At 48.6% G+C, this 13,425-nt stretch overlaps 4 protein-coding genes across 4 annotated transcripts; 2 read left to right on the plus strand and 2 right to left on the minus strand.

Moving 5' to 3' along the window:
* Positions 1-926: 926 nt before the first annotated feature.
* On the minus strand, positions 927-2,414 carry F5B22DRAFT_79035 (uncharacterized protein). Its single transcript, XM_047980568.1, has 3 exons — positions 1,964-2,414; positions 1,762-1,851; positions 927-1,656 (listed from the first exon to the last, which is right to left on the minus strand). Exons 1-3 carry the CDS (start codon positions 2,023-2,025, stop codon positions 1,269-1,271), a joined length of 540 nt encoding a protein of 179 aa, XP_047832367.1. The 5' UTR covers positions 2,026-2,414; the 3' UTR covers positions 927-1,268.
* Positions 2,415-4,837: 2,423 nt separating this feature from the next.
* Positions 4,838-8,805, plus strand: F5B22DRAFT_600564 (uncharacterized protein). The gene has a single exon (XM_047974532.1). The coding sequence runs from the start codon at positions 5,335-5,337 to the stop codon at positions 8,377-8,379; it is 3,045 nt and encodes a 1,014-aa protein (XP_047832368.1). The 5' UTR covers positions 4,838-5,334; the 3' UTR covers positions 8,380-8,805.
* A 237-nt stretch (positions 8,806-9,042) lies between these two features.
* F5B22DRAFT_79175 (uncharacterized protein) lies at positions 9,043-11,522 on the plus strand. The gene is made up of 2 exons (XM_047980570.1): positions 9,043-10,095; positions 10,154-11,522. The coding sequence occupies exons 1-2, from the start codon at positions 9,148-9,150 to the stop codon at positions 11,180-11,182; spliced, it is 1,977 nt and encodes a 658-aa protein (XP_047832369.1). The 5' UTR covers positions 9,043-9,147; the 3' UTR covers positions 11,183-11,522.
* Positions 11,523-11,741: 219 nt separating this feature from the next.
* On the minus strand, positions 11,742-12,491 carry F5B22DRAFT_645030 (uncharacterized protein; the record flags this gene model as incomplete). Its single annotated transcript, XM_047978519.1, has 2 exons — positions 11,742-12,001; positions 12,218-12,491. The coding sequence occupies 2 exons, from the start codon at positions 12,489-12,491 to the stop codon at positions 11,742-11,744; spliced, it is 534 nt and encodes a 177-aa protein (XP_047832370.1).
* Between the last annotated feature and the right edge of the window lie 934 nt (positions 12,492-13,425).

Raw genomic sequence — 13,425 nt, forward strand, 5'->3', positions numbered from 1 at the left:
AGCTTTGTCAATCATTGCATTATGAATCCTACGCTGCGACGACCACTTTACACTTAGTTTTCGTAGTGCTATTATGCTTAGTCCTGTGTTGTAGTTTTTGTATTTGTATTTTAGCATGAGGGGTGATGTACAGTTAGCAGCCTGCGTGTATGCCTGGACCTATCTAGATATACACTGCAGGTATCTATCCCTACTGGTCCACCAAGCTTGTGCACTTCAACGATGAATGTAATGGATGTCAATGGCATGTGATGTCTACCTAAGATACCTATTGTATGCAGGGAGACGATAAATGATGACCAATACGATTCCTGCGTACCCCACGAGATACTGAGCCCAGCTGAGCCATGGCAAATACGCCACCAAATTCGTGTGAAGAGCTGGTCACATTATTGTATTGATTTGCTACACTCAATGTGGTTCGGTTCTACAATGGTCTGGTGCTTCATAATTATTGACTGACGCTAGCACGTGTTTGAGCAACATCATCGTTGGAGATTCGCATGATTGTGATCTTAACATGAGGATTGGCATTGAGCGCCAGAGACCTCTATTGATCATGGGAATGTTCAAAGCGGTACTCATTCCAGGACTATGACAGTCCCTACTTCATTGCTACCGCTATGAAATGTCCTGACACTACCGCACACCTCCCCCCATGCTCTCCGCCCTTACCGCTACCAAAACGAGAGGTTTCATGCCAACTATATGATGACAATCATGATGAATGCTGCCGCTGTTGCTATTGTCGCTTCCACTTGTCACAATGCATTTGTTAATTTCATTAATTTGCCGCCTCCGAGTGAATGTGTCACCACAAAACTGATGTTGGTAATACTAAAAGGATATCATAAAACGAGCCGTTAAGGAATGGATAGGAATGACACCAGGTAACGCCGAATACACAGGCTCCAGTAGATAAGGGTTCGCCATAGGGCCAGGGAAGGATAAAACTCGAGAGTTGTGCGCTGCCCCTGGATTCGAATAGAACGCTGTCAGGCCCCGAGACCCTGTAGTTCCGTCAGTTTGTAGTGAGGTGGTTCATGTTGGCTTGTATATCCAAATAATGGTCATTGAAGTTACAAGCCAACTATCCTAAAACTTGGTCGGCTTGGTCCGTAGATGTCGTGAAAAACAGCTAAGTTCGTGATACTGGGAAGTCGCGTTGAAGCCTTGACCGTAGAACAGTTTTACGTCATTCGTATCTCTATGATCTAGTTGGCCGAGTCGTGTGCTAGGTGCAAAGCTCGAGTTTCCTGCCTCGGCATTTAGCTGTCGCGGTCTTCACCGTCTTTTGGTACAATAACATAGTCAGCAAAACTTGCGGTCTCGGCGTCACGGTCGTGAGAGGTATTGACGAGGTCGGATTCACCTTCGCTGGCTGTTGGTGTGGGTGGCATCGCACCTCCGTGCATCGGCGCGTGCTGGGCTTGCTTTGCAGTGCCCGGCCGGGATGAGGCTTGCAGTGGTCTCTGGGGGAGTTCTTTCTCGGTTGATTGAGCAATTGAGCCGAATGTGTTAGCGAGGGGTTGTCGTTGAGATCGTGGACTACCACCGATCGCACCCGGCTTGGACGTCTGTAGTCGCTCTTCCATTTCCTTCAGTCGCGCCTCTAGAGCCTGGAGTTCGGTCTGCCCACTGGTGACTTGTTGTTTCCTGCGTAGACAAAGAGCGAGATCAGTCTTATTTGTTGTTCTCAGCCTGGAAAGTGCGTGAAGATATGGTACAGATCGTAGCCCGCCCGAGGGCTATGGAACGTACCGCTTGTCTATTTGTTCGTCCAGGTCAGCAACACTGTTGTCGATCCGGAAGATATCCATTAATTCGGCACTAAAAGAGCGTGCGATTGTTCTATAGGGATATGTCTAGTTAGTCCAGCTTGATCCAGCGTATGTACATGTTGCGGATGTGTCTTGGAGGTGCGAGCTCCATATCATGAGGTTCAGGGGTAGAGAGGACTTACGACTGAGGACGACGACCATTCGGTACCCAGTCACGATCGAGTTCCTCATCGGTGCGGTCCATGATGTTTCGATTTAGGTAGCTTAACAGGAGATTTGTATGTCTAGACAAGTGCTACAATCTTTCCAACACTGTCGCTGGCGCAATGGGATGATAGGCGGCAGAGTGATGAAAGTAGGTGTTGCAAATATATGGACTGAGATGATAGGTGATAGGGTGATAGAGAGCAGGACGGAGGTTATTAACGTAGGTAGGTATTGGATGATTGGAAGTGGAGAGGATCATCGGGAGGGAGGACTAGGTACAATAAGTACCTAGGTAAGAACTTCCTGCCCACCTACGGGGATCTACCTGCCCAGCCATGTACCTACCTACTGTACCTACCTACCACCTTATGTTACCTGGTGGCAGTGGCAGTGGCAGTAGGCATAAAACTACACTACATTCATTACTTGTACTGTCAATTATCAGAAGGTGGGTGCAGATGATTTGACGCCCCTACTTAGACATGAGGGAAAAGGGGGGGCTCTGAGGGGGGTTTAGCCGCGCAGTGTCCGCATTGAGCAGTGAATGAGCCGTCAGCTGTATTAGGTATGTAGTTCTAACTCACTAAGGCGCATTTAGTGGTGTACCACCTGACTATTTCGGCACCTAGGCGCATTTTGGGCGCTATAAGTACCCCTCTCGACGCCTTAAGGGGAGCTCTAGGTACACAATACCTCTAGGTAGACTACCTACATCATTCACATTTCTTTGGCAAAATGTCAAGTATCTATCTCCTTACGTATGTAGAATTATGGAAGGAGCTATGAGGATCTGGCATCAGACATGGCATTGCATTGCATAGAATACCTCCACATATTGAGACATCTTATGCACCCTGATATTCCGCTCTCGTTGGTTTTCATACTGCAATCTGTTATTTTTGTCTCTGGTCAAGTCCTCGAGGAGAACATACCTAGGATTCCTTCTACTGTAGGTAGCTAGGCAGGAAGCCCATGCTTCCTGCCCCCGACCCTTAAATTTACTCAATTCGCCACGACAACTTTCTCCTATGTCGATGTAAGGCCACCCGATTAAGTCTACGACTAGGTATGTACCTGCTGGCGCTTCTGGATAGGTGTCGGGTATCTAATAGATGGGTGTTCTAGCTGCCACATACATGTAGGGACTTTTATCTACTTACTTAATGTAGGATGACTATACTGATCGACAACAATGCCTTGTTGACCACTTTTGCGAGTCTTAAACAAGGTAACCTACATCTCAAAGTTTAGTGTGCTGCTACATCTTTACATAACCCCCCTGAGAAGTGCTTAGGTAGGTATGTAAAGAAAAAATCAGGTTGCTACCGTAGGTATATATTGAACTATGAGGCATCCCGTCCCTGGGCTTCAATGCTACAGATAATAAAGCCTAACCTTAGGTATGTGCCGATAGTTTCCGGATCGTCAGGGTCAAGATTGGTGGATACTAATTAACAACGATTCAATAGGTACATACAGCTTACATACTGTAGTAGCTGCACCTAATGGCGAATTAATGCGCATTCAGCGCCCCATCATAATCAAATTTTGGAAAGTGCTCTGAATTCAGCCTTCTGTGCATCTACACATGTACAAGTAAGTTGTATTAACAGCCTGGAGAGCGAGCCCCTATCTTTTACTTCTCAACCCCTTACAGGCAACTTCAAGTTGAACTTGGCTATGCGCATGACTAGGTAGGTATTGTGTTATATAAGATAGGTAAATGTGCACTACTTAGTCGGCATACCTACTTCAAGTCAGTTATGCTATTCAAAGGTAAGGGCTATCTATCTTAGGTGCCTTTCAGTAAAGTTCATACAGTCGTGCTACTGTAAATAAAGGCCCATGCCAATTTCAGGGCTGCGTCCAAATTGTACACTAGGTATTTGAAGACCCGCTCATTTCTTTTCTATCATGGAGCGGGCACTAACGTGCTTGGACTAATCTCCATATGAAATGCTAAGTACACTCTTATCCAGAGCCAAACTCCACGGATAGAAAGTATTGAATACTTATCTAGCACAGAATGGTTCTTGTTTGATACTTATGCTGGTTTTTATGCCTTTGCGAACAGCCTGAAAGCCTAGGACTCATCTCTGTCCTATGACCTGAAGTCATGAAACCCTGAGCAATACTTGGTAGCAACTGAATGTTTAAGTATGTGAGTGCACCAGGTGATCCGCCAGGCTGCTCCTCTGAAATATATGACGGGTAATGACTAGCTCCTATGATCGATCTTTGCGATTGTGATGTATTCTAGGACGCAATCCTTTGTCATATAGTCGCCTATTGTTGCCTTGGGTACTTTATACCTTCGGACACGTGTAGCGCAGCGCGTGCCGCTTTCATAAGTATACTAGCTGTTCACATGCCAGCTTCGCCTTCAAGGTGACAATATGAACGACTATCTTAATTCCATCCCTGGACATACCTAGTGACCCTAACGCATTAGAAAAATAGGGATGAAGGAGAGAGCAAGCCTATGAATCTCAATAGTGAATTATGTCCAACTTGTCAAGCAGCCCTGGCTCTTGATGATTATGTGATGTAGCAACTCAGTGCACGCCTTGCGCCTGGGGGGCATTCCAACACCTGGTTCCATCCGTTAACCTCTTCATAAGGTAGGTATGCAGGTGCGACGACGCATACTACATGTCCTTACCTATCGAAAGGCATTTTTCATAGGAGGTATGACTATAAGTAACATTTGAAAGGTATAGTATCTACAAGAGAGGTATTAGATAGTAAGGGGACACATCTCCCCGTGCCAGCTACCCACTTTTCTGGAGGTAGAGATGGCGATAAAGATAAGCCGATAAGATAGGGGGAAGAATTGCAAGGTAAGGTCATGTAAGCTCCTCCTGCTATGGAAGTCGCGATGTCAGTTCGTCAGCACAGATCACCTTCAATTGTCTTAAGATTGCCCCAATCAGCTCCGCTGATGCGTTTTCCGGACTCAAGTCCCATCAAACCACTCTTTGCAAAATATTGGTCGACAAGTTTCCCATGTCCGTACCTTAGGTGACACGGTATATCCATCATAATCACGTGACAGTATCCCAAGCGTTCTTCCGCCCAAGCAGAGATTTCAACGTGAATAGCTTCATCGAAACGGTGCCCAATACGACGTAATAATCATCAAAATACGGTCGGCCTCGTTCCTATAGGCCTTCGCGAACCCCGAATAATTGCTATCCACCATTTTAGTACGCGTTCGGTCCTCTTTGCGCGCGTGATGCGATTCAATTCCTTCCGCTCTTGCTAATGTATACAGATCCTGGCGCCGATTCAGCATCTGCAGCGTCGCGACGGTCCCCTCGACAACCGCCGAGGAGGATACTGGGGCATGAATAATTCGAGACCATCAAACTACACAGCACTAGAATCGCTATTCCTTTTCCAACTACTCAGCAAACACGGCTTCATTAACGGCAGTTTTGATCGCATAGCCCAGGAACTCAAAAGCACCCCATTGATCTTAGAGCAGGCAGAGTACGATGCTGGTCGACTAACGCCCGACGCTCTTCAGCAGCTCGCCCTTCGGCTCGTGAGCGAAGAGCAGAGGCGTGAAGCAGAGGCTGTCGCGGAAAAGGGGGTTAATGGCCTGTCACCGACTACTAAGAAACGGAAGCTTCAGAGCCCTCCGCTTCCTACGCTAAAGGAAGCCCACGAGCATCCCGAGAAACTTCTCATATTAGTCGACCGGTTATACGCCCAATTTCGAGACGAACTTGTTGGACAAATTCGAGAAGATGAGCGGGAGTATCAGCAGCGAGAGCGTGAGATTGATGAGATTGAACAGGGCGAGTGGGATGATAGAATAAGGCAGGAACAGCGCGTGGATATCGCTAGGAATGGAGTACCTCCCGAGAAGGATATACGGCTATCCAGTTCAAACAGCCATGCGACGCCGGTGCCAGTTCCGGTGCAAGCGCCGGCCCAAGCTATCGCTCAGGTTCCAATACAAATGCCAGTGCCTATGCCAGTTCAGCCTAGGGTACAGGAACAGCCGAAGCGCGTTGAAACCACTTCTGCTCCTATCGTCCCTACTCAGCCTCCGTCTCAGGCTCTCCATGAGAAGCCACCTTTGCAGCCGAGTCCTTCGCCTCTAGCACCCACGACGGTACCGGTACCGGCACCAGCACCAGCACCAGCAACCCCAACGCCACCAATAGTGCGACCGACTACTGAGCAACGACCGTACCCGACAGACGTACGCCCACCACCACATGAACCTTCCCGTGTCTCCAATGCTACGACGCCTGTTCTTCAGCATCCTCAAATGGCTCCTGGCTATATCCCACGCCCCTCTTCCACTGCACCGCCGCAGTCGCAACTGCATGCCCCAGATGGTGCACTACGACCCGAGAATCTACCAAAGGCGAAGAGCCCAGTGCCGAGCCAACAAGGCCAGGCACAAGCACCTCCTCTGAAATGGGAACCTCTGTATCAGCCGCCTCATCATTCACCCCATCATCCACCCCATCCACCTCCTCACCACCCGCCACATCAAACATCACATCCTCCGCCTCATCAAACGCCAGTACCTTCGCCTCGACCCCCCTATTCTGCAGGACCGACTCGACCACAAGGATATTCTCACATTCCTGGGTCCCCTCAAGCTCCCCAACATCCCCATCAACATGTACAGAATTACGCTGGCGGCAGACAAACGCCCGGACAGAGTGTTCCTCAGTCCCGGTTTCCTACACCAGGTGCAAATGCTCCATCTCCCCCGGTTCTCCTACCTCCACAGACTGGTCCAATTCCCCCCTCGCTTCAATCCTTACCCGTGAATGCTACTCCAGATGGGACTGGGCAGCATGTCCCACACCAGCGGTCACCATCTACACCAGTTGTTGCATCGCCTACGCCTAACGCCCCTCGAAATGGACCCACACAGCATCAAATGCCGGTTTTACCAACATCTACTCCTGTTCGACCGCCTCCTGGATTAGCAACTGCACAACCTGCTACTGCAATACAACCTCCTCAGCTTCCCAATTCCGTCCGCCATCCGACATCGCAGCAGCATTCTCGACCGCAACCTCTCTCCCAATCATTACCAGTTCCGACTACACCCTCTCAGCCTCAGAACCCTAAGGCCGCCCAGAGATCATTTGGTGTTTTGAACAATCAGCAGTCTAAAGGAGTGGGCAGCCCTGATGTGGTTTCACACCTTCAAATGCCTATTCAAACTCCTGTTTCCACGCCACAAACTTCACGCCCGCCCTCTGCGGCTCCTATGCAGACTCCGTTAGGACTTAACGATAATTCCTACGTTATTAGAGGGCATGGGACCAAGTGGACATCAACTCCGACTCCATCTACTCCGCGAATCAAAGATGTAGGAGGTTATTTCGACATCGAGAGCCCTACTTTCGAGCCCATTAGCCCACCAGTGATGCCGGCTCAGCTTCCCAAAACATCTCCTAACGCCGAAAAGAAGGATCCTAGCAAATCTACTATGAAGACCGATTCTAGTAAACCACGAGGCCGCCCACCACGATCTGCACAGAAAGCAGAAGTTGCGCCAGAAACTGGAGGGGCCTCAGTTGAGCCAGATGTCTCTGCACCGACCATTAAAGACGAGGAAGCTACGCCGCAAACACTGCAGGAGGCTATGGATACCGCTGCCAGTGAGACGCCCCAAAGCCGTACGCCAGCGGCGATTAGTAGCCTACCGAGTAAACGCAAGCGACAGGATAGTCCCTTACATCGTGGAGCGCCAACTCCTGCAACACACGTGCTCTGGACCCGAGCTTTCCACAAAATTAGCATGGCGGCTCTTGATCAAATCATCGGACACCGGTATGCTAACATGTTTGCCAATCCCATCAAGCCTCGGCTCGCTCCAGGTTATTACGATATCATACATCGGCCACAAGATCTTAAAGGAATACAGAAAGCCATCACAGCCGGTTCAAAAGCCGCCGCTGCAACCGTGGCAACTATGGCTGATATCGATCCAAATTCGCCCGCCGTCTGGCTTCCTATATCCATTGAATTGGTTCCACCACGGGGCATCATTAACATTGCGCAACTTGAACGGGAACTGATCCACATGTTTGCCAACGCTATCATGTACAACCCCGACCCACAGCGAGGCTTAGGGCCGTCGTTCCTCAGAAGCTACCAGTCAAATTCTGAAGAAGAAGATCTTCGTGGGTACGAATTCGACGAGAATGGTGTGGTCAAGGAGACACGCAACATGTTTGCCGAAGTCGAAAAATTACTCGGTGACCTTCGTAACGAAGTTGTACCTCGGGCCCAAGCCATTGGAACAGGAAGTCGTAGTGTGAGTGCTGCCGTGGGCGAGTCGAGCGCGGTTGAAGAAGATGGCGGCGATGAGCAAGCAGGTGATGCAAAACGACGAAGGATCCGAGGCTAGCAGCAAGCATGTAAGGCCTTGTCAGTCTGTCCGAGAGAAAAGTGATCTGCTTCGCTGTGTACTTGTGATAGGAGATAAACAGTCAATGATAGAGCGACAATTGACTGGCTGTATATTGTTATATGAATGAATGAATGAAGCCAGACCTATGCTTAATATTTCTCAAAGACAACTGTTTAACTAGATCTTGGTTAAGTTAAGTGAAACTTTTTTATTTCAGTTCAGCCTTTGGAGCTACATGATAAGACCTCATCTATGAAAGTAACGGGTCGCGACCTTGGAAGCTTCACAATTTTAAGATTGTACTATGTGGTACGTACCTGGGTACTTACTCCTGTACGTATCTGCATGCATGTAGACAGTACCTATATATGGTACGTGATGTGATAAAAATAAAAAAGAAAGTTATTGCATACTCAAGCGTAGATCTTTTGCTATAATGCATATCTGGGTACCTGCATGGATCTCGTCATGCCTATTCTGATGTACTACTATGCGCGAGGGTCATTGTTTCCCTCAAGTTGCGGATGAGATGGCGGTTTTGTGTTCCTCCCTAGGTAGATTTCCTACTGCCTAAGTACGTAGTACTTGTACCTACCTAGTTTTGGTCGTCCCTGGGGTCTGCAGCCCCACGATTTAGGTGGAGACGCGTCGCGTGTACAATCACGCTGTATCGTCTGTATCGCCTGTATCGCCTGTACCTATCTGGACAGGTACACTGCCCTCCAAGCCGGTGGATAGACGACTCGATTCACCAGGTGCATTCAAATGGCTGCGCGGAAAGTAATTGCAGATTCCGAAGACGAGGACGAGGGGGATGAAATCTTGTTGCTTCGGCCTGAGGGTGATGTTGACCGGCCTGAGCCTGAGCCTCTCAGCCCAGATCACCAGCCATCAAGTCCAACAGCCGCCGCTTCTGAGCATCACAATCAATCATCAGACATCACCAATCCTTCGTTTTTTGCAAATATTTATGAAAACCAGCAGCTTTTAGCGGTACAGCAATCCAATCTTGTCGAAAATATTGTGCGACAGAGTCAGAGGGCCAGCGCTAGTAGCGGTGACGTTTCGCTCCCCGCTCTGAAGAGGCGACGGGTCAATCCATCATCTGGCACTGATGTGACTTCACCAAGGGCACCGGGCAGGCCACGTAATCGTACCACCGTCTTGACTGACGATGCATCTGAATTCACTACACCCCGTAAGAGTACCGGTCAAGAATGGGACATTCCAAGCAGCCCGGAAAATGCGGCCGCATCATGCCACACTCAACGTCCAACAAGCAGGGGAGAAACTCACGGCGAAAGGAAACGGAGGAAGTTAAAACTACCATCGAGTCCTGCTGCTCCTATATCTGGGGTTGCAAAGACTACACCAAAAGCACCTCTGGAGGATGCCGATGCCGAGACTCAAGTAGATGGAGTCCTAACAGCAGGTGCCGTGTCAACGCCGCCCGCGAGAAACCATGATTTTACTCTACCAGACACCACCAAGTTCTACATTGCTCAGAGCAATCTTACAACCATGCAAAAGCTCGAGTATCAGAAAGTTAATGTATCCAACGGTTATGGTGGACTTCCGGGATCTTTGCCACATCAGAAATCAAGCGGGGTCACGACGATTGCTTATTCAACGCCTAGCGGATACTCGCCGGTCCCACCTCTACCCTGGGAAGAACCTCTTGTCGCTAGTCCCCAGCATAACAACATCATAAATGTAAGCTTACACCGATGCTATAAGATGAGGTTTACGCAGGCATTAACTGTAGCTCTAGATGATAAGTTCTTCGCCAAATATGGCTGACTCTGGCTTTGAATTACTCAGTCAAGGGGTTCCTGTCACCAATATAGAGGTGGAGGTACCTGTGGCGAATGAGAGCCACGAGTCCCCTGGTGTACCTCAGGGCCGAACACCTGTGAGCAAAGGAAAGAGGAGAGCCAGACATGTTATTGAAGAAGATGAGCTATGCCGAGACGATCCTTGGGATGCGGACGATATTGATGCACTGCAGAACTCATACAATCCTAGACCTACGAAACGAAGGTTAGTAGGGACTAGAAATCCCGCGGACATTGGAGAGAATGTAAATGGCCTTGAGGACATCACAAGCGACCCCATGCCGCCAACGCAGAGTCCACCTAAGCTTCCAGTATTGGCATTACTGGATACTGACCCTGTTGAGCCGCCACCTACTGAACCACCACCCGAGGCTCCTCGAAAACGTGGGCGCAAGAAGAAGCAGCCTGTGTCCGAAACTCCCCCAACTCCGACGGAGGCAAACAACGATTCGCAATGGCATCAAACCCGACCCAGTCCACATGAATCTGCCGCAGTGGAACCATCACTGGAGAAACCGAAGAAGAGACGGGGTCGCCCTCGCAAGTCAGAGCCCTCAAAACTTGTTGAAGAATCATTGCCTGAGCCATTCATAGCTGATGGGTTGCCGGAAAATGATTTACCTCAAGAAAATAACGGTCTGAATGAACCTGGCGTGGTGAAAAGGCAGAAATATTGCAAAGAAAAGAAGAGGAGCACCGTTGAAGAGGACGATCCTCTAGACTTGGAAGAGGACAGGCCACCTCTCAAAGAAGTAGACAGCAACATCGGGACCCCCTCTAAGTCAGTTTCCGCCCAAGAGTTACCTGAAAGTGCAAGCGCAGAGTCCGGAGATAAGATCTCAACTCCTAAAATACAGTCAAGAGAGACTCCTACTCTAGGTGCTTTACAGTCAAAGGTCCGATACCGAGTCGGCTTGAGCAGACGCTCCCGTATTGCACCCTTGTTGAAGTCTATCAGGAAGTGAATGTAGAGTAGGATTGGGCTATTGAAGTATCGAAATTACAGTGGCACCGCCAGGTATTCATCATGCCGATACGTGCTATGCGATAAATAAGACAAGTCTCATGGTATTCGGGAAGACGACATTACCTCCAAAGAGATTCTGACTATCTGTCATATCGTGATACAGAAAGCAAATCACCAGCCATTAGCGACACGCCTCTCATTGTTAGACGTCGCCTTCTAAGATTTTGAGGAGTCACCCCAAGCCTTCTCGGGTTATCATATCTGATAAAGTGTGAGAATGAGGTATACCCATCGAATAAATATTGTTCGGTAATAGATGATACCACCTCCAATCGTCAAATCTGGGGTCTATAATCACGCAGCGTCCTCGTTGTGTTCGCCAATTTGCGCATAGCGTTGTTGGAATAATAGTAAGTTCATGGTAGTTGATTACAATCATTGTTGAACATAGCACACAACAGTACATTTATTTACATATATTACAACCTAGCACGAAGTCGAGCCGTGGTTATCCTTCTCGGAGTCGACAAATTACACACCGCTGTGTTGCCGGCTCATCAGAACTGGATGGGCGTGCTACCGCTTTCCAGCTGGGCCAGCTCTTTCCGCAGAACGTCGATCTTAAATAACCGGTACGCCCTCTCGAGCCGCTCTCGCCTGGCTGCGTCTTGGCCAATGTTTCTTGACGCCGACCGTGTCCCCGTGAACAGGCCAAGCTCACCACCAAGCATGGTACCGCCTAGCCCGAAGAAGAAATACGTGGCGAAGTCGCCCAATTTAGTAGGCCTCATATAAGGTGTTACGTCGGGGATTGGCTCTGCAACATCATGACTTGTCTTAGCAGTGTCTCTTACAACATACACACTGAAACTGACTCGACCGTTGTGTATTATACATAGGTTCGGGTCGCAAATATACATCAGGCTTGGCATGGTAGGCCAAAACTAAGAGTGATGGACATATACGACCTCGACCTCCGTACATGTATCAATTGGGGACAAAAGACATGCTGTGTGGCATTGAAACTACTGACCTTGTCTTCCGTTTGCGAAAACGACGGACGATGGCTTTTCGGCGGCGCGGAAAGCCGCGAACATATCGGTGCGGACCTTTCTTAGCCGGATGGCGGCGTACAGACCTAAACCCAGCCCGACCAGCGAGCCCACTGTCGTGCTTGTGGCAATTCTCGTTGTAGCTTTCATCAGCGCCTCGCGGTCGGACTGTTCGAGATCTGTGTTTATGTGCTCGTTGGCGAGCTTCGTGAGCTCATCGTGATGTGCTTGCTTGCGAAAAGCTGCGAGAGACATATTGTGTGATAGATTAGTTAACTTGATAGATAATACAAAGTATTATTTTACTTCATAAATATGTCTCGAACGAGCCCAGAGTTATAGTTCGTGATTCATGCTATTAATCTTGTGTGTGAAGTTCAACTAAAGACAAGTGACATCATCATTACTACACCCATCGGACAGATAGATCCGTGCACTCTGATTTTAGACCCACCACCACCACCACTACCAGAAGTATTGAAGTAAAAATTGTATAGAAAATACTAGTAAACTCTACAGCTTCTGCTCTATAATATGATGTGTACTATTCACGGATTTATCTGTCCGGGCATTGTACCTACCAATGTGGGTTTCCCGTACCGTTATTAGGCAGGCTGTTCCCTGTCATGCAGGGTCAGCAGCATTGCACTACTGTGACTGTGGGACTTAGCTTTAAATCCTCACCTCTACAACTTCACCGTCTTCACCGCAACCTGAATTGATGAGGCGGTGCGCTTAGCATTAGCGACTCGCACACTGCGTATCCTTCTCACTTCGCGAATCTGGAGGGGACGGCATTACTCTAGGTGGTTACTGTAGGTGAGTATCTCATTCGTTTGTTTTGTGCGAACCCGTTGTTCCGCTTTTCTCGCTTGTATGATGAATTCGTTACTGGGTCTGCTTTTCTTACTCTCAGAAATGATGAGAACAATAACATTTCACTCTAATAACACCTGAATATTGTTATTACCAACTATATATCCCGTCTATCTAGATTGAGCACAGGCTAATTCGTCTTTCGATTTATGTCGCTCACAGTCTAGACAGGTAATCCTTAGGCCTAATGATCAGATCCCCAAGTGGCCTCGACGGTCAGTTTTGATAAGTCTTAATCTGACTGCCAGTTTTGGAGTTGCATTTGTCGTCAAATGAGGCCTTCTGAAATCACACTTACCTGTCGTAGTCCTCG

This window comes from Xylaria bambusicola (assembly GCF_022495145.1).
Source record: "Xylaria bambusicola strain CBS 139988 unplaced genomic scaffold F5B22scaffold_13, whole genome shotgun sequence".
Lineage (NCBI taxonomy): Eukaryota > Fungi > Ascomycota > Sordariomycetes > Xylariales > Xylariaceae > Xylaria > Xylaria bambusicola.